The following is a 27,317-nucleotide window of genomic DNA, read 5'->3' as shown; positions in this document are numbered from 1 at the left end:
TTTGCTAGTTGTTGTTTTATTGTCGTCAACAGTTTATTATAATACATTTGAATCACTACAAAATAATGTTATTCAAGATCTACCTTGATTTATATCTGCAGAAATAAATTGCATTAGTGTTATTCTTACAGTTCACCACAGGAGGGCGTAACGACTAAAAATACAGTATATTTCTATTAAAGAAAAAAGTAATTAGCTTTTAGTAATTAGTTTTGTACGCTTATTTATGTATTCATTCATTCATTCATCTGGCTAAGCATGATTAACAATTTATTAGAAATGTTATTTCCTCTGTCACCACAGGGGGGCGTTTCAGTTCAGTTGACTTTTTTCTTTCTTTTTACTATTTTACGTATTATTAATTTTTAACAAATGGGAGGTATAACAATAATACTATTAATATCAATAGTATTTTTATAATCTAAAATTAGTTTAAATGATATAGTCTAAACTAATTATTTATCATATTTTCTATGTTCAAGTGTTTTAAGAGTTTCAGCTAAAGTAGCAGCAATTTATTCCACAGAATTCACCACTGGAGGGCGGTCGTTTCTTTTGACTGGCATTAAACAGATTTATTTATGAACAGTCTGTTTTTTTAGTTAGTTTAATTATCTTATTAGTTTTCCCAATAATAAGAACGTTTTCATTGCGCAGAATAAACACTCATTTATAAAATCTAGTCCGATTCAATACAAAATCATGTAATAGAAGTTTCCATTTTAACCCGAGATTCAGCAGTAGACATACGCTTCATTTATGTAATTCACACAATTCACCACAGGAGGGCGTTGAAACTCGAAATGTAAATATATATTAAAAGTGTAATATATATAAGTGAGTTGGTGACGTGACATTCAGCCAAGTATGGTGACCCTATTTCTAGGTAAACTGACAGATTTTTTTTTATTATTAAATATTTTTACATCGGGACAAAATAATTTAGTGCCACGTTTTCCTCTTATTCGAGTTACAACTTTAGAGGAAAGTAGCAGCAGTGTAACCCACGCAATTCACCACAGGAGGGCGCTTAAGATGCAATGAAAAAATAAATTCCAACTAATTTAAATAGATAATCTAACAGGCATTTTGTAATCACAGGAGGTTAAGTTCACTCACCTTTTTAAATTACACATGGGAGGTAGAACGCAATATTACTATAAATATTAATTGTACATTACATACATTATAGGTGAAATAGCAGCAGTGTAATATCCCAAACTGACCACAGGAGGGCGCTCGGACTCGTAAAATGTATATTACAGACATTATAATGTATTTCTACTAAACTCAGCAAAAATAGACAATTTGCCAGATAGTTTATTGCTGCACAGATTAATCATAAACGCAAATCAACAAAAAATTTATTACAATATTCTTCTGTTTTGAGTTTTAGCAATAGAATTGAGTTGCATCAGGGTAATTAACTCAATTCACCACAGCAGAGCGATTAAACTTTAAAATTGTCAATAATGTGTGCCAAAAATGTAAAAATATATTTTTACTAAATATAAGGGAGTTAATTACACATGCTTTGCTGCCTAAAAACAAGGTAAAGAACAATTTATTATATACTAATGCTAAAAGAAAGTAACAGTAATGTAATTCACACAAAGTACCACAGGAGGGCGTTTAAACTAGAAATAATTACCAGTAATGTAATTCGTTTACGGTCAGTCGGCTTGCCTTTTTTCCGACCAAATAAATCATAGAAATTTAAAAAACCTCCAGTGGCTCAGTTGTCGGCTCGTTTGAGATATCAGAGGTCTGATTCGACTCAGGGAACACAAACTGATCTGTCCTCAGTAAAAAGAGACAAAAGATGAGATTGATGAGGCATATTTCATAAAGCAAGTTTATCAAATATACCAGACTTTTTTCAGTTAGTCTGATTTATTTTGAACCAAATCAACTGAGTAAATCAGATGAACTGAAATAAGACTGATTTGGTAAACCTGTGTAATGAAACAGCCCTCTGGTTTATTTCATTGCTTCTGAGAGGGTAAACAGACAGTGATTGAACTGCATAAACAGAATTACAGGACTTTAACCTGATATGACAACAAAATCATCTCGGCTCACCAGCAAACTACCCGTGTTCTTTCCACGTAAGGTTATGACTGAATCACACACACTCAAACACACATTCAGCATCTGCAGGGGATAATAAAGCTAATGCACATGTACTCCAGATTGTTTCGATGCTTCTAAAGGGAAAAGTCTTTATGTTTGACAACTGAGAGAGACACAGGGGGCGAGACAGGACAGGTCCAGTTGTACCACTTCAATCATCGGCCTTAATTATTCATTATCTTTGTTACTTTAGAAGCAAAATGCAATTAGAGCGACACCATTACAGATCTTTGATGACCTCCCCCCCCCAAACACACACCCACCCTTGAAACACAATCCAATGAAGGGCATTTGCACTATATCAAATCCAAATTAAACAAAATATGTCATCTCTAGAAAAATCTTCATCGTTGTATGTAAATGAGTTAAGATCGGCTCCAGTCAGTGACACTGAGAGCGGCCCGCGGTGGAGGAATTGCACTTGTGCAGTCAGCAGATCAGCGACCCTCAGCTCTTCTCCGATTTGCTTTTGCGGATGCATTTGTATTTGTCGACATACGCTTTCACCAGGTTAGCCACCTTGTCGGCGTTCACCTCGCCACTTTTGCTGTGACACACCTGAGAGCAGGAGGAAAATAATAATTACTGTGTGCATTTGTGAAGCTGTTTGCACAAAGTAAAAAATCTAAAAATCAATTTTTTTATAAATCGGAGAAATCAAGTGTAAAAAAAATATATATATAAATACAGTTAAAAAATAAAAGCATATGACAAGAGTATAAAGTAAATATACATAAATGGTGTATGCATACACACACACACACATAAATATATATATATATTTTTTTTTTTTATTTACTTACTTTTTCCACAGCTTTCCGTACAATCTCTTTATATTCCTCCTTGTTGATTTCATTCTTCTGATAATATGGCTTAATCGCTGCTTTCACCTCATTGACGGCCCGCTCCTGAATCTGCAATTTCTTGGAAGGGACAATGAATTTTAGGAAGTAATATCAACGATAGCATGGATTAGTTTGCTTAAATGTGCAACACTTGCCTTCTCTTTCTTCGAGCTGTCAGCGTGGGCCTTGCTGTGAGAGGCGGGTTGGGTGGTGATGGAGGATGGCTGGGTCACACGGGGCGTCCCGACAGGAGGAGGAGGCACAGCAGCTACTTTGGTTGACATGGGTTTAAACGAAGCTTTGCCTTGTACAGGAAAACTGGACATCACCTGCTGGGAAGTATGCAAATGTTACAACCAAAATGGCTCATACATAAATTCATTTAAAGGGTTAGTTCACCCAAAAATGTACATTTTGTCATTAATTACTCACCCTCATTTTTTTACCCATAAGACCTCCGTTTAGCTTTGAAACACAAATTAAGATAACGAGTAATCAAAGACGGAATAATTCTAACAATCACTGTGCTTACCTGAGGCGGGTAGCTGTCAGACTGTGCTGTGGTGAAGCCGCTCTGTTGCACAGGTGGAGGCGGTGGTGGAGGTGGAGGCAGTGCCTGCACAGATATGGATGGGACCTGGAGGAGCGCCCCAGTGGGGTGCAGCTGAACTGGCACTGGAGGGGGCAAGCTAAACTGGGGAGGAGGCTGCAGACCCACAGCTGGAGGTCTTGGCAGCAGAGGCCCCATGGGGTAACGCAGGACCCCCATCACACCCATCTGGTGGGGCATCAGGGGAGGGGGCAGGGCTGGGACCACCTCTGTTGGCAGTGGTGCATTTGGCTCATTCTGGGGGGGATCTGGAATATGGAAAACAGACATGATTTAATGGAGATGTTGAAGCTGGAAAGATGTGCTTTAGATAAACTTGAATGTCTATGCAATAGAAACACACATTTGTTGTTAAATTAGTCTTATTTGACTAGAGAAAACAGAGAGGAAAAAAACGTCAACAACCCATACTTTTATACTTTTGATGGAACGGAGTAAAATGGAATTACAAAAAAATTTAAATGATTTGGATTTATGGCCTTTATTTGGATAAAGACACACCTGCTTGTTTTGGGACTCCTGGTGCACCTTGGTCCTCCTCTTGTCTGTTCCAGGCGTTGTTCCCGCCTCCCCGGTCTCTGCGCGAGTAGTAGTTCTGCACATCAGCCGGGAGAGTACGGCGTACGGCCCAGCTGGACGCCGATGACCATCCGGAACGATCCAGCGGCGTCTCAGTGCCCTCAAACTCTTTCCTCTTCCCTCCAGGTCTATTGTCATTGAAGCGATTATAAGAATCTGCATTGTTTGTTGTCCCTGAGAAAGAGGTACGCTGCCTCCAGTTATCTGCTGGCTCGCTCTGCTGGCTGGATGTCCAGTGTGTGCCTCCTCTTCCACGGCCAGCGTTCCAGCCACCTCGAGACCAGGAATCTGAAGGAAGATCACCTGCATTTTCGTCCCTTCGTGGCTCACGTCCTCTGGAATCAGTGTCTGCCCAAAGCCTCTCCCTCTCTTGCACCCAATCCGGGTTCTCTGTTCTGCCTCGGTCGGGCGATGCCTCATGGAATTTGCCGTTGTCGGACGAATCGGGTTCTCTCGATGAGAAATGCCGAGGTTTCTCTGCATTGTTCCTCCAGTTGGAATTGCGGAAACCTCGTCCATCGCCCCTGCTTCGCCATCCATCCCCTCCCCAAGACTCTCTCTTGCGAGGAGAGTTGCTTCCGTGATCAGCGTGTTCCTGGGATGGGCTCCGGTGTCCGGATTGCTTTCGGTCTCTGGAGCGACTACGCCGCCTGCGACTCCGCTCCCTACTACGACTACGGCTCCGATTCCGCCTGCCATCCCGCACCTCCTCTTGCTGTTCACGGTTTCGAGATGTGGACCGTCTCTTGTGGCTACGATCCCGTGATCGAGACCTTGACCTGCGAGACCCTTCGCTCTTAGACTCCCTGTTGGGAGACCAGGTGGTCGTAGGCGAGTGAAAGCGAGACCTGCGGGATCGTCCCTCCCGCTCCCTCTTATCTGAGACTTTATCCTCCTTACAAGAATCAAGTTTGGGCTTTGGATCATCCACCTGAGGCTCTTTCGCAGTGGGATCCATCCCAGCTTCAGCAATGTGGGCTACAATCTCGGATGCAGGAGAATCGCACTCCATAGGAATGGGATCAGTGTTATCCTGAGGACAACTTGCATTAGTGTCCTTTGATTCTGGGACGCCTTTCTCTTCTGGAACCGACGGTTCGTCAGCCTGGTCCTCTGTGAGAGGTGGAGGACTACTGGATTCCTGCTTGTCCAAACAGTCTTCTGTAGTGTCAGGCTCTGATTTCGGATCTACAGACTGGTCTGAAGCATCTGTAGGAGGTTCAGCTGCTGTTTCCAGTTGCAGAGGTGATTCTGCGTCCCTGGAGTCAGACTGAGACTCCTGAGACTCTTCTAGTTCTGCACAGGAAGGAGAAGGACAATCTTGCTCTTGTATTGGTGGATCATTCACTAATTCGTCATGGTCTTCATCATTTGTCTCCACTTCTTGTTTGCTATCTTCTTGTGGAAGTATCTGATTGTCTTCAACTTCAATCACACTTTCGTTCACCACTTCTTCTTCTACTTTCGCCGTTTCCTCTTCCTGGCTACTGGCATCAGGGGAAGCACATTCATCCTCAGCCGGACTCATCTGATTCTCCACCTCCATCTTCTCTTCTGTATCGACCTTCTCATGATCACCATCGATGTGATCAGAACTTGCTTTCTGGTCTGTTTTTGATTCTTCAGATTCTGTTTCCTCTGTGACTCCATCTTCCTCATGATTCCCAATCTCAGTTTCTTGCTCCTCATCCTCAGGTCTTGCCACCTTCATCTTTTTTGGACGTCCTCTTGTCTTTGCTCCAGGCCTTGGATTGCTGCCCTGCTGCCCTCTGCTTGTTGAAGCCTGAGTATCATTTATGGGTTGTGGTGTAGAAGACGTGGTATCTGAATCTGTTGGTTGTGCGGCTGAGGAATCCTCTGACTCAGAGCGACTGTGTCTAGAGGAACGCCTGGTAGCAGCAGCTTCTGCTGGTTTCACTGAGGTCTTTGACCCAGAGCCCCTGGTTCCCTTTCTTTTCTCACCTTTAGGGCAAGTGATGGCACAAACTATGCCATGAGGAACTAATAAACAAAGGAAATAAAGAGTTAATAAAAACTAAAAGAAATTAAAATTTAAATAGTAACATAACTGGGAAGAATTGAAACTAAAATTCTTTTTAGTTTTCATTTGTAATACGGACTTCATAAAACTTTCATTATTATAAAGATGAAACCTTTTAAAAAGTAAGTTATTTACTGTAATCTCCCTTTCTCTCTTTCTCACACTCTCTCTCTCTCTCTCTCTCTCTCTATATATATATATATATATATATATATATATAAATAAAATCTAACAAAAAAAGAAAACTAAATTGCTGAATATAAAAAAGACATTAAAAAGTTGGGGAAATGCTTAAACCAGTTAGAAAATAAAAAACACTACAGGGAAACTATTATTATTATTTCTAAACAAAAGCTAATTAACCCATACATCAGTAAATTAAAACATTTTCAGTAACTTAAAATGACAAAATAGCACTCGGAATTTTTTGTTTATTTATTTATGGTTACAAAATAAATAATACAACTTTTATTATTATAATTTTGAATGTTTTATTAAAATAAAGTACAATTTAATAGAATAAAAAATGTATAATGCTTGTTTAGGACATTAACTTAGGCAGCCATAAAATAAATAAATAAATAAATAAAAAAAGAAAAATAAAAAAACTAAAGTTGAAGCTAGAAAATTAAGAATAAACCAAACAAAAATGAATGGAAACTAAACTCAATTGAAAAGATAAGGTAGAAACAAAAATTGCTAATAAAAATTAAATAACAAATTTCAAATAGCAACTTGAGTATTATGCATGTATAACTTAAAGACAACTTGTTTTTTTCGAGTGCACATACCTGTGTGTTCAGAAAGCAGCAGATTCAGAGAGGCAGAGACAGCTGACAGAAGCAGGTGAGAGCGGAGTGATACCCTTAAAATCGATAAGTAAAAGTTTCGTAAGCCAAAACAAATGGACATGCACACAGATATACCAAAATTTCAAATATACAACATTTCAGATTCACATTTTCAAAACAAAAGCTGATCGAAAACATGCTTCTCACCTGGGCACACCTGTAGAGAAGATTGGTACAGAGGCAGGAAGCCACCGGCGTTTTCTCTCTATTCTCCTCCACTGGACGCCGTCTGGTCCCTCCTCAGAAACCTCAACAGATCCTGTCCTACAGTATAAAACAGAAAACACTTTAACATGCATCCTAGAGACACTGTTCAGAAAAAGAAACAAAAGTCACATGGTTTTCTGTAATTATGTCAGTGTGTGCTTACATGATCTGTGGCAGTGTGCCCACCGTCGCCCCCTGCTGGCTGGGAAGTGATGAGTGAAAATGCTTAGTGAGCAGAAGAGAGTGGCATGAGTCTCCATTCACCTGCACACAAAAGCAATGCTTAACACTTCCTGTTTTGTTCATATGTGATAAATAAGACTAAACGAAAACACAATTAGTTTAAGACTAACCTTTCTGTTTTTATCCACAGATGCATCCAAATCATCTGCTGAGAGGGGGAAAAAAAACTTTTATTTTGACAAGATTGGAGAGTTTTCAAGTCATTAAACATTTATTTTTTTTCTGTTCTGTTATACAGAGCTCATTACGACAATCAGGTAATAAATACAAATCTTTAGTTTATATGCACAGATCTCTTACTAAAAAAATAAAACATGAAAACATTTACAGTATTACAGTTAAGATATGGGGAAATATACTGTGCAGTACCAGATTTTTATTTTATATATATTAAATGTAAAAAATAAATATATATTTATAATATCAATAAACATTTATTTTTTAACATTTAAAGTTGGAAATTATATTATTGTTCTTGTTGCCTTACATTTTAATATCACATTATATACAATAATGTAGGTTTTATTTATATTTTGAATTTATGAATATTTTGAATATAATATTTAATATTTAGGTTTTTTAATTAGTTATTTTTAGATTTTTCTATTTACTTTTAATTTTGGTTAAAGTTGTAGTAATTTTTTTGCAACTTGTTTTTTTTTTTTTGCTTTTTATATAGATTTTATCAATTTTTTATTATTTTTGCATTGTATTTATTTTATAATGAAATATCACACTTTTACAACCATGCAAGCACTTCATGAACAAGACAAGAATTTATATTGAAGCACATACATGTTCTGTGGCATTTCTGATTGGCAGTAGCTGTTTTCTCTTGCGATCTCTCCGTGTTTCCCGTCTCTCCCCTGTTAACGACACAATTACCTATTTAATTATCAGATAAACTACATACGCAGCAAACACAATCACACTGCACTTACACTGAGATGCGACACATTCGTTGGCCCTCCTGACTGCAGCACTTGTGCGGCTCTGACGGTCTGGGTGCCTTCACAGGAAGCTGAAACACAGAGGAGAAGCTTGGCTCAGTTTCATCAGGAATAAGTGCCTCTTACCATGACATACGAGACAACAGGAAGACGTCTGACCTTGATGCACTGCTGCGAGGAGCCCTGCAGGTAGATCACACTGAAGGGTCTGCGGTCCACCGGGCAGGACTGAACCATCTGTGGCCCATCACATACAACATTACACATTACAACCTGAGCAGATTATACAGACTGATATATCAAGAGTCACTATATTGACTGTTTTTGTGTCTGTGAAAACAGTTTCAAACAAAGCCACAGCAAAACCTTTTTCAACTCCACGCAACACACACCAGTTTCACTAATGATTCATTCAGCATTTTTGAACAAATCGGGTGAGTCAATGATTCAATGACTCACTTATGCTTCATTGAGTGACTTGATACTTGATACTGATTACATATTATTCTAGCAGAATTTATAGATTAAATTTAAGAATTTGACATGAAAGATAACTCATATCTCATAATATTTTCGGTCAAGCATTTTACAGTCCTTCACCTTCCACAGCTGATATAAATACATATAAATACATTTAGCCCCTTTAAATAAGTGATTGTAATTGCAATGTAAAGAAACGATCAACCAGCATAACAAAACTTTTTTTAACCAAATCACAAAAATCAGCAGTTTTAAAAAGGTAAAGAATGTTCTAGAAATCAATTTAAGGTAGCAAATATCACAAATTAAAGGAAGACCTAATAGAACACTGCTTCAGAATAAGAAAAAGCAACAAAAAAAGCGATAAATATGCATACACATATATACACATACATTACTGTTGTCATCTTTAATGTAATAGTATGGTTTATTTTTTTTAAATAAGTCTCTTCTGCTAACCAAGCGGGGGGTTTACTTGTTAAAAAAATACAGTAAAAACTATAATATTGTAAAAAATTGTGACAATTTAAAATAGCTTTTTTCTTTGTGATTGTATTGTAAAATGTCTCGAGAGCCACATGATCTTTCAGAAGTTATTCTAATATACAGATTTGCTGCTCAGCTCCATATTTGTGTATGCATAAGGTTTATAAATCAGAAGTGGCAGCTGACCTGAGCCCAGCGGAGGATGCAGGCCGAGCAGTAGACGTGTCTGCAGCAGTCTGGTCTGGCTCTATCCGTCCGTCTGGTTCGGTTCAGACAAATCGGGCACCGCTGAGCCTCCTCATCCTCCAAACTCTCATCAGAGTTCTGCCCGCCTGAAAAAAAATACCACAGAGTTTTAATTCAAACATTTTACTGAATGATGCAATCAAATATAACATGCATCTCCCATCCAAAACCAGCAACCCAGCCCTACATGCCTAGTTCACTTTAGTGTATAAAGTTACAAAAGCATAATTTCCAGATATGAATAAACCCTGCTCACCCTTTCCTGGCCCTTCTTGCATCTTTGGCTCCGGGTCACAGCACCTCTGAGCCCTTATTTACTGTATCAGCACATTTAAAGAAGAAACATGTGTAATAAAGCACACATTAAGATCATCATAATGACAGCGCAACTCGGTCAATGGCTCTTTATCTGCTCTGTTTGTTTACTCTCTCAGAATAGCTAAAGTTTTAGCTGCTCATTAGCAGCCTTGAGCGATAATATAGGCTTTTATTGTGCTTAAGTTAGTTCTTTATGAATAGTTATTGTGGGTAACACACAAAGACACATATCGAGCTATTTACACGTCGTGTTTATAAGTTAAGACTCTTGTTTATTAGTGTTAAGCGGCTAGCTGTGTTAGCATCTGTTGTAATTAGCACACACTCACCTCCGCGCGCGTCCCTCCACGGGCTTCAGGTCATATACTAACACGCAGGACACACCTCAGCGCGAAATAACACACACTTTTTGTGCACTTTCATGAGCATTTGCGCTCGAACTTGCGATGAATTTAGGCGTCCGGCCACATGTGGGTCAGTAGCTGCAGTTCCACCTCTTCACCGCTGGGTGGCGCTGCAGCGGGGCATGATGGGAGACCCACCGCGTCATCACGTGATAGGGTTTAAGGTTCACAGAAGAGCGGCTGATGCTTTTAAAAATTTTAAATAGTCCACCAGAGGGAGCTCCTTTTGCTCAGTACATTTTAAATTATACAACATGCAAATAAATACATACATCTCTAATTTGTTATTTAATAATATGAAATGTTAAAATGATATATAAATATAACATAAAATTAAGCTATTTCTCCACAAGACTGAGATGAAGTTGTGATACAAATATTTTTTCCATTAATAAATTCCTATAATTTTTACTGATATATTATACTATGGAGTGTAAAATTATATACACATTATATACAGCGCTCCTCCTCCTTTGGTTGTTGCTTAGTTTGCTTTACATTGATTTTTTTTTCCCCTAACATTCCATGACTTCGAAGCTAGAGAGCTTTAATTAATGTTGTCATCTTAAATGTTATTGAATGTTTGTTTAAATCGAGTAAATACACTTTTAAATATATATACATACATACAAAATGTATTTTTTTTTTAATCACTTTTTTTTTTTTTTTAGGTAAAATGATTGGAAACTATTTTATATTTTTGCAAGAAATCTCTTCAAAAAGAATGCCTTTATTTTATAAAAATGTACTTTCAAATACATTTTATGCGATTATGATTTATTATCAGTGTTGGAAACCCGTGATACATTTTCATGATTCTTTGATGAATGAAAAGTTTAAAAAGAACAGCATTTATTTAAAATATAACTTTTGTAACAATATACTACCATTCAAAGGCCTGAGGTCAGTATTTGTTAAAAGAAATTAGTATTCATTAAGCAAGGATTTGTTAAATTGATAGAAACAGTAAAGATTCTATTTTGAATAAATGCTGTTCTTTTAGATTTTTGTTTATTTGTTTATGTTTTTTTGTTTAAAGCCCCCAAAAGTATCACAGGTTACAAATAAATAAATAAATAACAGCACATTTTTTTTCTTACTTAAAAAAATAAGTAAGAATTTTACAAATTTTGAGCGAATAATTATTAATTTGTATACATCATCATGTTAATTAAAATGCATTTTGTTTTATTGACCACAATATCATTGCTATTTGTCTGAGAGGGGCACTTTTTAATAATTTTGGAAAAGGGCATTGTATTGAGCCCCAAAAGCACCGCTTCTGCACGTGCCTGCTAAATATTGATGTATGCCTTTTAAATGCAATACAAGTAATTTATACAAATATGCATTTATTCATATTGTAATAATAATAATACATTAAAACGTACATCTAAATTTCAATATTTTATGACATTTTCAGGTATATTTTAGCTTTATTATGTGTAATCACTGATAAAATCCTTTGACTATTAAAAATATTTGACCTTGTGTGACCTTGTATGAAGCAAAAGAAAATGTGTGAAACAATGTGAGCTTTTCTAAACAATATGAAATAATAATTTTCTATCAAATAAATGTAATGACACATGGATGGGTTATCATGAACCTTTAATAGACATTAATTACACAATATACATACAGTGTTTCATTGAAACAAGAGCTTATCATTCGCAGGAATGGTCTCTTGTACATATCCCCCTCTCGAGTTTGAGTACAGCATTTTAATAGTAATGTAAAAGGTTTGTGTGTGTGTGTGTCGGGGCCAGTCACAAGATGATAGGAATCTTGTGCGCAGTTTAAAATTCACAGCCAGATGAAGAACGGCCAATCAGGGCCCCCGACACACAGAGGTACAGCTAAAGCTATTTTCATAATTCAAACATGTTGAGCAAAACTGAGAAAAAAACAAGAATAAATGACAGCATATATACACTTCATTTTGTGGTATCTACACATATATACAATATATATATTTACACATAATACAGTAAAATAGATTAAATTACACTGATGTTTTTCCATAAATAACGGCTGGAGAGTTACAGGTTGGATGACACATGAGGTTTAGCTGTTGGAAGCACAGTGAGGTGTGTGTGTGTGTGAGACACGGTGGTCATGTGACCTCTCCATTCACAACACTCATAACGACTGATTGGTGGACGACACACACTTCTCTGTCTGTCTGTCTTTCTCTCTTTCAGGGAATAACTTCAAGCTGCCGATGGCAAACGCTGAATGGTAAGTCAAGTTGAACAGAACAGTTTAATTTCACCTCAGCAACAACGATCAGCCATTAGATCTTACGGTTTACAAAGCAAAAGTGATGACAATCATACTGTGAAGCTTTAAAGTCGACATGAAACAACAATCAGCAAATCGTTCCTTAATGTGACGTATCGCAGAGTGGAACAAGACACTTTATTAAATCATTATTAGCTATTATTGTATTTTAATGTTAAGGGAACATTCAGTTGATACTTTTGTAAACATTGCGGGAAAGTTACTTTTGAATGTTCTCTGAACATTCTAAAACAAGTAGCAGCATTTAAAAAAAATGTTACCACAACATCCAACTTTGAACGAACGTTCTATAAATGTTACTAGAAGAACGTTCATTTAAAATTCTGAATGTTGCATTTTAGTGTTTCAAAAATGCTAGATAAATGTCCAGATAAAGTGTTTATCAACAATGTATAAATAATGCTTTTACACAAATATTTTGAGAGAGCAGAGAACCTTAAAACAAACATTCTATTAACGTTACTGGAAGATTCTTTTAACGTTACAAGAATGAACATCCTGTTAGAGTTTGTTAATAACTTAAAGGAAAAAATTGCCAGAACGTTCTGCATTCATTCCCTGTTAGCTGTGTCTCATGTTGACTGTAAAACACCCATCGCTGTCATCCCGGTTTAAATAAGTTACAGTAAATTAATTCAGTCGTTCCACCCGTCTGAAATCAACCACTACCAATCAATAATTGTTCATTAGTAGATCTACACGACAGGCCAAGGTGACTCAAGTAGTACAGTATAAATGGCATCGTAACAAATGCGTTAAAAGCATAGCCAAAATGTGCGAATTTACAGTTTTTTTCACATTTGCTGAAAAAGAGTAAGTGCTTTTCTACAGGCAAACACCAATATTTTTGGCAAGGATACAAACGGATCGAACACGCATCTGCAGGCAAAGCTCCGCTCAGTGTTGATCGTGAAATCGATTTGGTTGTGTGTACAAAACGCCTAACCTGAATACGGAGAATAATGCACGTGTTTCTGTGCGACGTACCACGGAAAACTCAGCTGTAACGGAAGAACAACACAAAAGAAAAGCAAATGGACCAAAAAAAGCACAACAATACGAGTGGAGTACCATCTGTGTGGCCTAACAGTATACTGTACAAAGTTCAGGACATTCTCTCAGAATGGGATGTTTGTCTTTGCTCTGTGCTGAAAATAGAGCAGCTTCTTCTAGTTTTCAGATGCAGCGTAAGTGGCTTGGCTCCGCCCATCTGCCTGTCAATCAGGGTTAGGACACGCCCACTAGTGGCCATTGGTGTGCTCCTCTGAAGATCCTGCGTTGTGGATCCAGTCTGCGACGATCAAACCCATGCTGCTGAACATCACGATGATTCCCATGATGAGGAACAAAGTCGCCTGAGAAGAAGGAGAGTGTGATGAGACACACGGAGTTCAACACAGGTCAAGAACACATTTGTTTGGTCAGATCATGTCTTACCCCGATCTTCTGGATAGACTTCATGGACTCCTTCTTCACCAGTTTGATGTAGAAAGCCGAGGGAAGGATGAATATCAACATAGCAGCAGCGGATGCACCTGCAGAGATGAAAAACATAAAAAAATTAGTTTGAATTAAAATGGAAATTTACTGAAATACATTTTGTATGTAATTAAAAACTTTAATATAATAAAAAAGTAAGCTTATTTTATTTAAACTTATTTACTAGGCAACATTTCTAATTTATTATTATTAAAATAACTAAAACCCGAAATAATAATAAATAAAATAAAGACATTAATAAATGAAATCAAATACAATATTTAAAAGCTATTAGAAAATCTTGAATCTACAAAAATAATTTTATGTCACTTTGTTAACAAGGTAAAATTTAGACAACATTTGTTTACTAAAAAAGTATATGGATGTTTTTTAAAAAATATAAAAACTAATAGAAATGACTAAAACTTTACTGAAATTAAAATAAAATCAGAAGATATAAAAATTAAATAATTAATAAAAACTATAATTGTATATTAATGATGCTAATTATTAATTATTATTGTTTAAAAATACATTTAGAATATTGAAATATAAAATTACTAAAATATAAAACATGATATGACAATAACACTGCCAGTGCCACACACACGTGATGACATCACTTCCTGTGCAACACCTACCGATGAATCCGAAAATGTCTCTGATGGTGGGAACGAAGATGACGAGGATGTTGACGCAGACGAGCAGAACGACGGTGATGCAGATGTGACGCAGCCAGCTGAACTCTTTAGAGGCGCAGAGCAGATGGTTGACGGAGTTGCGGATCTGAAACGTTAAAAAAGCGATTGGTCAACACTCCTGCAAGCAACGTCTGCGTATGTTTCCAGGCCTGTAAATGTGCTGGAATACTCACTGGGAAGAGAACCACGGGCACCGTCAGTGTCACGGCGGTCAGGACGGCAAAACGCACGATCAGAAGCACCATATCAAAGCTGTAGACCTTGGAGTAAGTGTGCAGGAGCTCGGGTTCAACAGCCTCTGCAGAATAAAAAAAAAATCTTTAGCTTAGACTTACTATAGAATTGAATTGTTAGTTCAGACCATTGAGATAATATCCCAGCTAATAAATCATTTGTCCAAGTTATCTGGTCTTAATAATGTTTACAGAGCGTTTTTTTTTTCTCATTCGTCTCACATTTTTAAAATGTTAAAGGTCGTTTTAGAATGTTCAGAGAACATTTAAATGTAACATTCATATAATTTTTTTCAAAACGTTCAAATGGAATGTTCCCTTAACTCTTGCATTATTAAGGATAAAAAATTATGTTTTGAACATTCAGAAATAAAATTTTCATAACTTAAAATAATTGTTTATAAGGTTTATATATTTTTTTGTTAATATTTGAATTAGTTTTGATTTTAAAATGTTTTTTTTTCTTCTTCATTTTCTTTTTCCAAGACTTTTTGGTACTTATTTTGATCTTTCAATAACTAAATCAATAAAATTAAAAATTAATTAACCAAATAAAAATGTGAAATTTACATTTGAATAAAAAAATTTTTTTTTCATTCAATGTGTTTTTTTTAAAAGTAGCAAACATGTTTTAAGGTTTAGTTTTAGTTGCCCTCCTCTGAATGATGAAAAGCACTTTACATTTTATTGCCAACAAATTTGTTGTAACTTTGTCCAGCACATCAAACAAACCATCCCACAAAAATTACAGAATGTTTCTTGCTTTCAGGTAAATGTAAAAACATCAAACACAGTTATCTATTCCTGCTGCGGCAAGCAGCTCAACCTCTCTGACTCTCAAAACTTGCGTAACCGACCGGAGCCATGGAGAGATTCAACGAATCCGGTGCGCTCTAACAGACACACCTACGTTTAAAACAAACACTGCCTCAATGTAGATTTCAACCTGGCATTGGACTTTAAAATGTGTCGTAATGCGTGTGGAAGAGGTTCGGGCTCTGATGTGGCCGTGCGTCTGTTTTGCTCACCGTTGAAGGTCAGGTATCCAAACAGAGCAGCCAACAGATACATGATAAACATTCCCAGGAACGAGACATTTGCAACGCTCTGCATCTTCCTTCTGGAACGACTGCAGATAGAAAGTTAGAGAAAGAGTTAGTACGTTTGTATAGCGAGCTTGAACTCACAATATTAGTTTTATATCGAAGCATTAAAGCTGCACTCACTCTTTGAGCTCCGCGTACATGGGCAGAATCGCCGGGTGGCACACAAACGCAAAGGTCAGGATGGGCACTGCATACACAGTCTAAGATAAAACAATAGCAAGTTAGATCACCGCACACTTTCACTCACATGCAAATACCGGAATGCTAATTTCCGCCTCGTACCTGTGAGTTGAAGACGAAGTACTTGGGTTTGCAGCACTCTTCATCAGTAGTGTTGACCTGTGGCTGAGAGACGTTCACTGTGATGTTAATGAAGTTCTCCGGTAACGGACAGGGGATCTGGAACTTCTTGTAGATCACCTGAAGAACAAAAGCAGGAGGGATCGTCTCATCAGACTAACAATAGCAGCTGGAATGACACTAGCTTTCATTTGCGTATTTATTTTTATGTTAAAAAAAGAGCAATTTAAGGCAAATATCTCAGTACTCACCACAATCAGGAAGAACACCATGCACAACAAGGAGAAACCACTCGTGTATCCCAGATAACCTGAAACAAAAATACAAACCATAAGGATAAAGCACTTTAAAATATAAGTCACCCACTTATATTTTACATATAATGTTTCTAAAATTTTGTTATATTTATTTATATATTATTTTATTACTTTTATAGAAAATTCAATTTTTTTTTTATAATAATAATGATAGTTATTATTATTTTACTCATCATTTTCACAAATAAAATCATTAATAAAAATAATTGTTTCTATTATTCTATTACTATCTGTCATGGTTTTCTTTTATGTATTATTTTAATAGTAAAAAAATAATAATATTTGCTTTGAATATTTAATAAAAAAAATTTTTTTTATCAACATAAAAACTGCCACGTTTCATATTTCATTGTTTACTATCATTTTATTATATGAATTTGTATAATAATTTTATCTTATAACAAAAATAATTGTTAATTCTAATACTTCTTTTATGTATAATTTTATTAATAATTTAATAATCTATTATCTGAAAGCTGTTGCCTGAGCATCATATATTACATAAATAGTTTGTCTAAACAATTCTATTTTTAACATTTTTTTTATTATTTTATTATATTTTGTAAATCATTTCATTTATTTTTCTAAATTGTTTTTATAAAAAACAAATTATATATTACAGAATTTTATGCTTGTACAGAGAATGGGCTAAATTTTCTCTGTGTAAAATATACTTTATTACTTATTTTGGGGTATATTTTTATTAATTCGTCCTTCATTTGGGAACACTTACCCAGGTTTTTAAGCAGCGACAGCGGCAGTATGACGGCCACACTGACAATCAGCACCAGATAATCTCCATTAGTGTACCACGAGCTGGAAAAAACACCAAAACCACAGACATCAATTTCAGCACACAGAGGAAATAACACATAGCAGTTCTGCAACATCCTGTTTCACAAACACAAAACTCTATAGAGCGCATTTCAGTTTTGTGGCTTTGAGTGCATTGGGGCTCCATGTAGCGGCCTGAATCTTGGATGTCAATGTTTACTGCACACAAAGCTCTCAGTCGACATCTTTGAACAGACGTTCAGATCACCCCCCCCCCCCCCCACCAGACAGCTGTACAATGAAGAGCTCACACTGTTCTACACAGAGATGAAAAACATTCCAGTACAACAACAACAGCATCGACCCGTGCTGTTCCAGTCCTCGCACAGCTCCGAACATCATCTAAGAGCCAGACGTGACGACGATCAATAAAATCTTACTTGTCTGTAGAGTCCAAGAAGGCCTTAATGACGATGGGCATCTCGTACTTCACAATGTAGAGGTAGCTTGCCATAGCTGGGATTGAAAGAGAGTTTAAAACACTTTAGAGCCTTAAACCAAAACACTTACTATCTGCACATTTCCAGGTAAACAAGCTTAGGTTATAAAACGGTTGCGGGAACGTTGTTTTGAAATGTTGAAATGTGTAGATTTCTTGTCATGATTATAAGTTACATTATTTAAAGTTTACAAATACATCTCTTGCAAAATTCTATTTTTTTTTTTTCATTCACCCGAAACATATGATTATTTGAACATTTGAACATTGAACCCTTAAAGAACATTCTGTCCTCACATTTATAAAAAACTTCTCAAACTCATAAACTCATACCTCCAAAGTTCTGCATGGTGATAGAGCAGGACGCTGCCAGTTTTCCGGGGATCCCGAAGGCCTTGTACCCCAGCTGTTCATACACCAGAGAACCTGGACGGAGGGGGGAGAGCATTAAAACATACTTATCACGGTTAAAAATAGAAATATAGTTGCACAGAAAGCAGCTAACCTCCTTCGTTGGCCGTTTTGAGCAGCAAATGGACTGAGTAGAGAGAGAAAATAGCCACGGCCACCAGCAAGATCCTGTAGAAACGAACAATACACAAGCTGAATTATTAAAATCGCTCTCAAACTCAAACTCAATGCTCGCTTTAACCATTTCAAAACAAAAAAAAACAGTTTCATAATGCTTTCATTAGAGATTACAATAGACAAACTGTGCACAGAAGATGCATTAAGAAAAACAGAAAGCTCGTATTGACTTTAAGTGTTAGACTGTAATGAGTCACGTTATAAACAAAGCACACAAACACAGATATGCTCATAATAGAGGGAGGTGACTATAGATTAGACCTGATTACATTCTCACACACTCATTCATTCCTGTCTGGAGCGCTCTTGTTCCCGTTATAACCTGCCTGACCTTCAGTAGATTTCCACTTCACATGCCTGGAGCTGACGGTCACATCTTTGCTATTTAACCCATTGCTCAACCAAACAGTAAAGGTTTTCCCTAATGCACTTAATGACTCAAATTCTGTGTCTAAAGCCATTAGGATTTTACTGTGCAAATCCCATTTCAGTTGCATAAGTCATTCTTTGATGGATTCCTAGCATCCGCTTAGCACTGGAACACCTTTATATAACCGGCAGAAACTCCTCTATCACCAGATTAACACGTACGGCTTTGTTTGTAAACACCGTGCATTTACTTCCTTCACCGGAGCCGAACCGACCGACTCAGATCAGCTGCACCAGATTCACACTGAACTGTTTTTGGTCGTACGGAAATAAAGAAGCACCTCGATAGTCGATACTCACACAAACATGGCGATGCCGGTGTTGGCCATGGCATAAGCAAGTCCAAGGATTCCACTTCCCATGATGGCATTACCCAAGTTAAACACAGACATCCCAAACGACGCCGAACCAGGGCTCTGAAAAACAGGAACAGTGAGAAAACCGCAGTATCTAATGAAACCTTTTAGACCAGATCAACCACTTACATATTCAGCTTCAAATTTCTTTTTTCCCAATTGATGATCAGTGAGAAAGTTCTGGCTTTCTGCGTCCACGTCTGTATACGGCATTCTGTAACCACATCATCAGTGTATTAGATCAACATAAGAGAAGATTTATTAACTAATAATGACACGTCTAGGTCAAGCGAAGCACTTTTTACCCCTTTTTTATGAAGGGACAGTCTGGATAACTTGTGTTCTCAGTGCTGTTGGAACTGCAGCTGTCTACATCCGGAGCGATGTTTAAAAGAGTCATCTTTGTTTTTACAGGGGCTTTGGTCATTCTGTAACGTAAAACAAGTTTATTAGTTTAATATCAAGAGTTGCAAGCATTTGACCTCAAATTAGCTAAATAAAATGATTACTGAAACATTTAAACACACATTGTCATTATAGTCTAATTATGATTTGGTTTGTTCTTGTTTCAAAACCAGAAATAACCAATTTGACAGTCGACATTGCTCAGGCATAGGTTTCAAAAATATTTTTTATATTCTAGAAACACTTTGCATGTTACGTCTAGTAGTTAAATATTGACTCGTCTTTTTATTTGCATGGGTTTTGTTTATTTGTTTATTTTATTATTATGTAATGTAAAATAATTACATATACTACGTATTATGCAAGGATTTAGGTTTTGCTATTTGACAGTCGATCCCGTGTCTCCAGAAATCTTCGAAGCATCGTCAATGCGCGTCTCCGCTGCCGGAGGCATCATGTCACGTGACACACCAAGCCCTGAGTGAGTGGAAAATTACAAACCGGCAACAGATCTGCACGCGGATGCAGCCGCCGCATCGTCATCAAGTATTCATTCCCATCAGTCTATTCTTTATTTATACGTTCGGAACCAAATGACTGAACATAACTAACGTTAATTAAGGTGTTTATTATTGCTGGTGACTCGTTTAACGTATTTAATCAGATTCTGATGTCCATTTTTGTGGAAAGGAAACTTAAGTATTACATTTCCGTTTAAACTCCCAAACCACATGAATAATTGAATAACATTAAATAATAATGATAATATATTGATAGAATGAAGGTAAAATGCAGACGCTCCCGCTTTTATCAACAACAACCGGTAAAATCAAACAACGCCAATAAGACCCTTTAAATTACCTCATTTAATACATCCAGCTTTTGACAGCGTTTTCTAAAATATTAATATTTAAGATCATTAGAGATACGCAATTATGAGCGTGTTTGATTAATGAATGCATCCTTTTGAAAGGATGTGCGGAAATAAGATGATGAAACACGAATGAGTCAAGACAAGACCAAAAATGAACAAAGAAAAATTAAATAAACGACAACAACAGTGAGGTGAAACTGGAATAAGATCTTACCTCAATAATAATAATTAAAAAGACAAATCCGTTTCTTCAGCTCCGCTGTAAATGGAAAAAAACTGACCAAACCCTCCAAGTCGTGAAGATTGTTCCACTACAAAACCGATAACGATTGATCCTTCGAAAATGTACCGTGATAGACAATAAATAAATAAATATCCTAAGTTTACTGGAGTATAAATAGAAACACTAATAAATTATAGACCCTACAAACTGTAACAATAATAGTAATGTTGAAGCTTAGCGGAGATGTCGTGTGGGCGCGTCCGGCATCACAGTCGTGCTCTGATGCTTCTGAGATCGGTTTATATTCATCAGCCGGGTCACCCGGGTGGAGCCTGTGACGTCACTGTATACAAACAGACCTGACCCAGACTTGAGACCTTCCCAGCCTCATATCACAGCTGCGTCTCCTAGAGAGCAAATGGAAATTTTTTCCTGAGAGTAATCTGAATTACAGCCACAGTGATCTCATGTCTCATCAAGTTCTTAAAAATAAAGATTCCAAGGAACATTTCAGCGATCAGTTCTTAAAATAACTTTTTCCTGAGTTAAAGACTAATCACAGTAATCTCTAATGTCTAGAGTTTCAGAATTTATAAAAAAATCAAGGTTCCTTAGAAGAACAATTTTAGGTTCCCCAAAGAAAATTTCAGTGATCAGTTCTTAAAAGAACATTTTAATCATCTTAAAAACCTGTTGTGAAATGGAAAGGTTCAATAAAGGGTTTTTATTGGCATCGATGAATAACATTTTGTCAAGTTCTTTTTGTTCCTTTATTTAAGAGATTTTATGGATGTTAAATGTTCTTCCCCTTAAGAAAATTAACCATGGTTTTCCAAAAAAAAAGGTTGCTATAGTTAAACTACAAATTAACCATGGTTTTGATAAACTACCATGGTATCTGTAGTAAAAATGGTTAACAGTTATCCCCCAAAAACATGGTTACTACACTTTAACTACAATAAAACCATGGTTAATATTTGCAAGGGTCGAGGGTCTTTTATATTTAAAAGAGTTAAGCATCTCAAAATGCTTAAAAAGTCAAAGATCTCAGTATGAAGTCCATTTAATCTAAACTTTAAATGATCTGAGCTTATGGGCATGTTGATTTTATTTCTGTTTGCTGGCAGTTTTTAGGAGAAACAAGTTTGAAAGAACTAAAAACTTATAAGTGTCCTTCAGATCAGCATCTAAACAACAACATATTTCTCTGTGGTAAAAATTTCAAACAATTTGACTTCAGAGGAACCACAGATACAGACCACAACCCACCCTGTGCCCTATTTCAAGCGAGGAAATATTATAGAGGTTGCCTTATATTGCTCAGGTGGTTTAAAAAAGTTCTCTGGTATGAATTAGCAATCATCTTTGTATCAGAAGTTCCTCCTAAATGAGTGGATTTTGAGATTACTTGGAGCGAAACACTTTATTTGTGTCTACTGAGATGTCAAAGACAATGACTTTTCCATGACAGTGAATAAGATCATGGGACCACATGATTATGAGAGGTGCTCTGAGGAACAAAAGGAGGAATTTTACAAAAAGAGGACCTTCTGAGATGACGTTAGACACAAGTGACAGATTAAATGAGTTGGGAATGAGTGCGGTCCCATGTTGGGAGAGCGCGCCTGGCTTTGGGTCACGCCACACAAAGTTTGTTGTTTCTTTCGCTCCCAGCATAACTTAAACGAATCACTCGCCTGAGCACCTTCACACAGAAGTTCTTCGTCACCCCCTGATCGGCCAAATCCCTCAGTGGAAGTGGGACTCCGGTCTGCGGTGATTTACCCTTGGATTAAAGGCCACTGCAGCCTCTGTGCTGGAGTTCACAAAAGAACACGGATGCTGGAATGTCGGACCTATTGAAACAAGCCCTGGGGCCCCAGGCGACGCCCCGACTCCATAGGTAAGACTGGATCAACAAAAGCATTTTTCTGTCTCCACTGTGTGAAAAATGTGTGGAAGAAATCCCAGCTCTGCACTAGTAGCATCCATGGAGAAATGACACTCTTTGCATAGTAAAAAAATGAGGGAAACCATCAGATGCATTATGTTAAGATACAGATTTTCAGTTTGTTCATTCAAATATCACCTAGTCTCATAATGTTCTTCAGTGCCAGATTTATTGAAGAAATGCTTTCACCTACCAATTCATTGGAATTGTCTTGCTTTCTGAAAGAATGGTTTCTAAAATCTAGAATCGTAATGTTCTTCTTTAGTGAATAAATGCTTTCACCTGCTAATCCGTTGGAAATATCTTGATTCCTGATTGGAATTGTTTTTTAAATATGGTCTTAAAGCCTTTATATCTTTATTGAACAGATGCCTTCTAAGACCATTAATAATGCAGAACAAAAGTATGTGAACCCTTTCTTCTTTGGAAAACAAAAGATATGTGAGACGTGTCGATGACATGAATTTTTCGTTTTTTTGGGGAAAATACCACTGTCAGAGAAATTTTATGTTACCAAAATGTTCTTTTGCATCTCATCTGTCCAGAGAATATTTTTCCAGGAGAGTTTCAGAACATCCTGGAAAGTCTCCTGCAAACATGAGATGGGCAACAGTGTTTTGTTTCTGTAAATCTGTGCTTTTTTTCTGTGATAGCCTCCCACGAACATGGTTTTGTCAGTGTTTTTCTTATGTTAGACCGGCGTTATCATGTGTCTGGATATCTTCACCTGGGCAGATCTGTTGCGCTCATCCTAAGGTTCTGTGTCACTTGTTTGAGGTTTTTACAGTTATCCTCACACCGATCTTTGTAGGGTGTCTTGTCCCAGAGAGAGGTGTATTGGTGCTGGATTTCTTCCTTAGGTAAGCTATCTGCCTGAAAGTGGACGAAAGGAGGCTCAAGAATAAAGAAATCCTTACAGCCTTCTGAACTGGTTCACCTCTTCTCTTAATCACTTGGGTCACAGTGAATCTTGCAGAAAAAAATCAGGTAACTGAAATGTTTAGTGTGTGAAAGGGCAAACTAAACCCAAGGCTTTTTCTGAGCTGCAGCTGTTCTGGAGAGTAAATTGACCGTTGTTCTGTAAATACTCGAGGAAGGTTCTGTTTGCTCATTCGTTTACACAGGTTCTTTCTTTAACTGGACTGGTCCAAATTAACCTTTTTACAATCCTTTCAAATCATCACTTAAATTACAGAGTTTATTTCATCCTGTAAATGCTACACGCTTGAAAATAAAGGTTCTTTATATGCACCGATGGTTCCGAAAATAATTTTAACATCCATGTAGTCTTCTCATTTCACAAAAGTTTCTTTATAATGAAAAACGGTTCTTTAGATTTTTAAAATGTTCTTTAGAGTTCACTGAAAGGGAACTTTTTTTAGCCCAAAACTCAGTTTTGAAACTTTTATTTTCAAGATTGTGTGTAAACTGACGATTTTAACTCTTATTTGTAGTTCTGTTGCTGTTTTGGAATAATAGCAACTACTTCACCAGACCAGGTATGATTCACATGTAAATGTCAGTGGTCAGATGTAAATTTTGAAACCAGATGTTCTTGCAGCTTAGTTACAATACAATATGCTTTTACAACTTAAAGCTACAGTATATTTTAATAGTTATATATATATAACTTATATTTAATACTTATATTTAATTATATATATATATTTCAGAAGTTCTAAAATCAGGTCACTGTAAACAATAATGTTGTTTCAACTTAAAGTAAAAATTCATGCTGCCTTAAAATAAAAAGTAAAAAATAAAAAAGTTTAGTAAACTTGAAATGTGAAGGTGTGACCATTTGGAAAATCCAGGAAAGTTATTGGAAACTACTGAAAAGTGGTAATCTGCAATTGTTAATTTTTAACCCATACAAATTAGTTTTGTTACATAACTTTAATATAATAACATTTTATAATAATAATATAATATAATAACATCTTTTAATAAAAACAAGATTATTTAAATTTAACGTTTTTAGGTTGTTGTTTTTTTCCAGGATAATAATACCAAATTTCAAGTTATAAAAGCTAATTGCAACAATCATATGTTATGCTATACAAGCCTTATTCCATTTTCAACTTTCAACATCTTGTTTAATGCGTGGCGAATGGCTTGGTATTCCTCCCAGATAAACTTTAAAATTAAACTGTAAAGGAAAACAGACAAGAATGTTCTGGAGCACGTCTGAGGATTTCTCGAGGTTTGGATCGTGGGGGTCCGTGAGAGAGAAGACATCCCGCCGATCTCCCGCAGAGCGGGGCAGAGGTCGGCTCATCTTCCCCCGGCTCCTGGCTCATTCTTATATAATAATTTCATCCCCTCGTATTAAACAAACAGCCGCCCGCTGTCCGCACTCATGGGAACCTGCCGAGAGAGTCCAACACTGAGCTCATGCTATGCACGTCACTTCAACATCTCAAAGCCCACCTGCCATTGCTCATAACAGGCCTCATTTGAGTACTTTATGAAATCAAATCAAATTTGTGATATGCGACAATGCTAACTGAAGATGATGGCACATGTCCTCTTTCTCATGCATTATCATCACTTGTGTCTGTGTTATCAATTGTGTACAGCTGTAGCGGGAAGCTTCAGTGTGTTTATAACAGAGTTATCAGACTTGAAAACAAACGCTCTTGACACAGACAGGAAGTGAAACGCACATACGCTCATCTGCGTGTGAAACATGTGCCTGCAATTGCATTTCTGAACAACTGAAAGCCAAGTTCTACACTGAGTGTCAGTGTTAGATGAGATATATTTAGGTCGATGGGTTATAAGAGGTTAGCAGAGATACAGTTTAGCATCTGTGACAGTATACATTATAATGTGTGAAGGTTTGAGGGCTGGCTCAGGCTGGCTTAACTGGTGGACTACAATAATGCGGTCATACCAGCAACAGCAAGGAACACCAGGGAATGCATGGACTATGTATCTTGAATGCTATACAAGTCACTTTGGATAAAAGCCTCTGTCGAATAAATTAATGTAAGTGGTTTAGGCCAAGAAGGTTGTGAGTGAGAGTATTTGGTGAATGGATGGTTCAGTGTATCGCATGTTCTACAGTGGTTCTAGTCAGGATTATTTTCATCAACTCAACCATAAAAATAGTTTTTGTAAAAAAAAAAAAAAAAGAAGAAGAATCAAACTAAATATCTAAACATAAAAATTGAAATGTTGTCTTGGAAAGTTGATTTCACTTTTTTTATTAACTGGAAATAATTAAAAATTAAAACTAAAGCTTGAAATAAAAACAAAACCTAAGTATTAGGTGAATATAAAAATGAATTAAAAAAATGAATATAAATGACAGAATAACTGAAATTTGAATAAAAATATACAAATAAAAGCTAATTAAAATGAAATAAAATCGATATTATTTTAAATAATGCTGAAATAAAATAAATATGAAGAAAAAAGCTGAAGCACTACAGTTACTGGAAATACATGAAAAAAAACGAATTAAAATAAAAACCTTGATAAATAATATATAAAAAAATACCTTGATAGTAATATTTAAAAATAACAAAAACGAATACATGTGTCAATTAAGCACATAACAAAATCACTACAATTAAAATAAAAAAAATTATATATCAATTATACATTATTTTAAATAAAATCTAAATATTAGATGAATAAATGTAAACTAAATGAACACTGAACTAAGCTTAAGTTGAAGCGCTGCAGATAAATAAAAGCTAGTAAAAAAAGAAATCAACCCTAAATAGTAATATCTAAAATCAACAAACTGATAAAAAAAATCATAAAACCACGTAAATCACTAAAGATTTAATACAAATGAAAACAGAAAATATGAAAATAAATAATATTTCAAAATACTAAAATAACACTTGTGCTACTGAAGTACATCACCACCGTCACCACGGCCAGGTTGTAACCAAAAATGAACTGTGACATAAATCGAGGGAATTTTCCAGATGAACAGCAGGAATTAGGCGATGTGAGCCGGGAGGAATATGGCAGTCTTTTGATATGAAGCTTTGGGCCTGTAATCCACTTTCATCTGAAAGAGCTGCAGGAGAAACTGAGACGAACCTCTAAACAGCATCAAAACTTTCCACTAATATTGTACAAGACGACCCGGATCAGAAGCACATGAACCCGCTGACTTCAAGCAAGGTCTCCTGGATAAACTGTTCTCACATGAGACCCATTAAACCACAGAGAGCAGAGATGTGAGATAGATGACTGTATAACAGGGATGAAGCGTGATTTAATCTCCATGCCAAGCATATTTCTCTTATTCCCACAGGAAATATGATCTGAAGGCCGCTATAAAACCATCTCATATACTTCTGTCGGTACGCTTCATAAGGGTGAATAACTCAGATAACAAAGTTCTTACAATTTCCTGTGCA

The 27,317-nt window shown here is 36.4% G+C and overlaps 2 protein-coding genes across 5 annotated transcripts; both read right to left on the bottom strand.

Annotated features, from left to right (window-relative positions):
- Positions 1-1,823: 1,823 nt before the first annotated feature.
- Positions 1,824-10,510, bottom strand: LOC113065052 (protein SCAF11-like). Of its 4 annotated transcripts, none has more exons than XM_026236174.1 (15): positions 10,319-10,510; positions 9,928-9,988; positions 9,612-9,757; positions 8,619-8,696; positions 8,451-8,530; positions 8,305-8,375; positions 7,620-7,657; positions 7,430-7,530; positions 7,207-7,323; positions 7,000-7,073; positions 4,090-6,168; positions 3,511-3,836; positions 3,134-3,310; positions 2,937-3,056; positions 1,824-2,691 (listed from the first exon to the last, which is right to left on the bottom strand). In XM_026236174.1, exons 2-15 carry the CDS (start codon positions 9,947-9,949, stop codon positions 2,581-2,583), a joined length of 3,540 nt encoding a protein of 1,179 aa, XP_026091959.1. In that variant the 5' UTR covers positions 9,950-9,988; positions 10,319-10,510; the 3' UTR covers positions 1,824-2,580. The 4 variants fall into 4 exon arrangements, with proteins under 4 accessions (XP_026091959.1, XP_026091984.1, XP_026091968.1 ...); XM_026236199.1 differs by having other exon boundaries at positions 2,937-3,047; XM_026236183.1 differs by having other exon boundaries at positions 3,134-3,307.
- A 1,477-nt stretch (positions 10,511-11,987) lies between these two features.
- On the bottom strand, positions 11,988-21,270 carry LOC113065045 (sodium-coupled neutral amino acid transporter 2-like). Its single transcript, XM_026236163.1, has 16 exons — positions 20,973-21,270; positions 19,785-19,907; positions 19,609-19,693; positions 19,424-19,539; positions 18,612-18,685; positions 18,440-18,532; positions 18,048-18,123; positions 17,567-17,649; positions 16,768-16,826; positions 16,499-16,636; positions 16,337-16,416; positions 16,139-16,239; positions 15,051-15,175; positions 14,818-14,962; positions 14,135-14,232; positions 11,988-14,052 (listed from the first exon to the last, which is right to left on the bottom strand). Exons 2-16 carry the CDS (start codon positions 19,904-19,906, stop codon positions 13,939-13,941), a joined length of 1,509 nt encoding a protein of 502 aa, XP_026091948.1. The 5' UTR covers position 19,907; positions 20,973-21,270; the 3' UTR covers positions 11,988-13,938.
- Positions 21,271-27,317: the final 6,047 nt, after the last annotated feature.

This window comes from Carassius auratus, chromosome 4 (genome assembly GCF_003368295.1).
Source record: "Carassius auratus strain Wakin chromosome 4, ASM336829v1, whole genome shotgun sequence".
NCBI lineage: Eukaryota > Metazoa > Chordata > Actinopteri > Cypriniformes > Cyprinidae > Carassius > Carassius auratus.
Note: the sequence above shows the minus strand (reverse complement) of the source record. Positions and strands in the feature narration are given on the sequence as shown.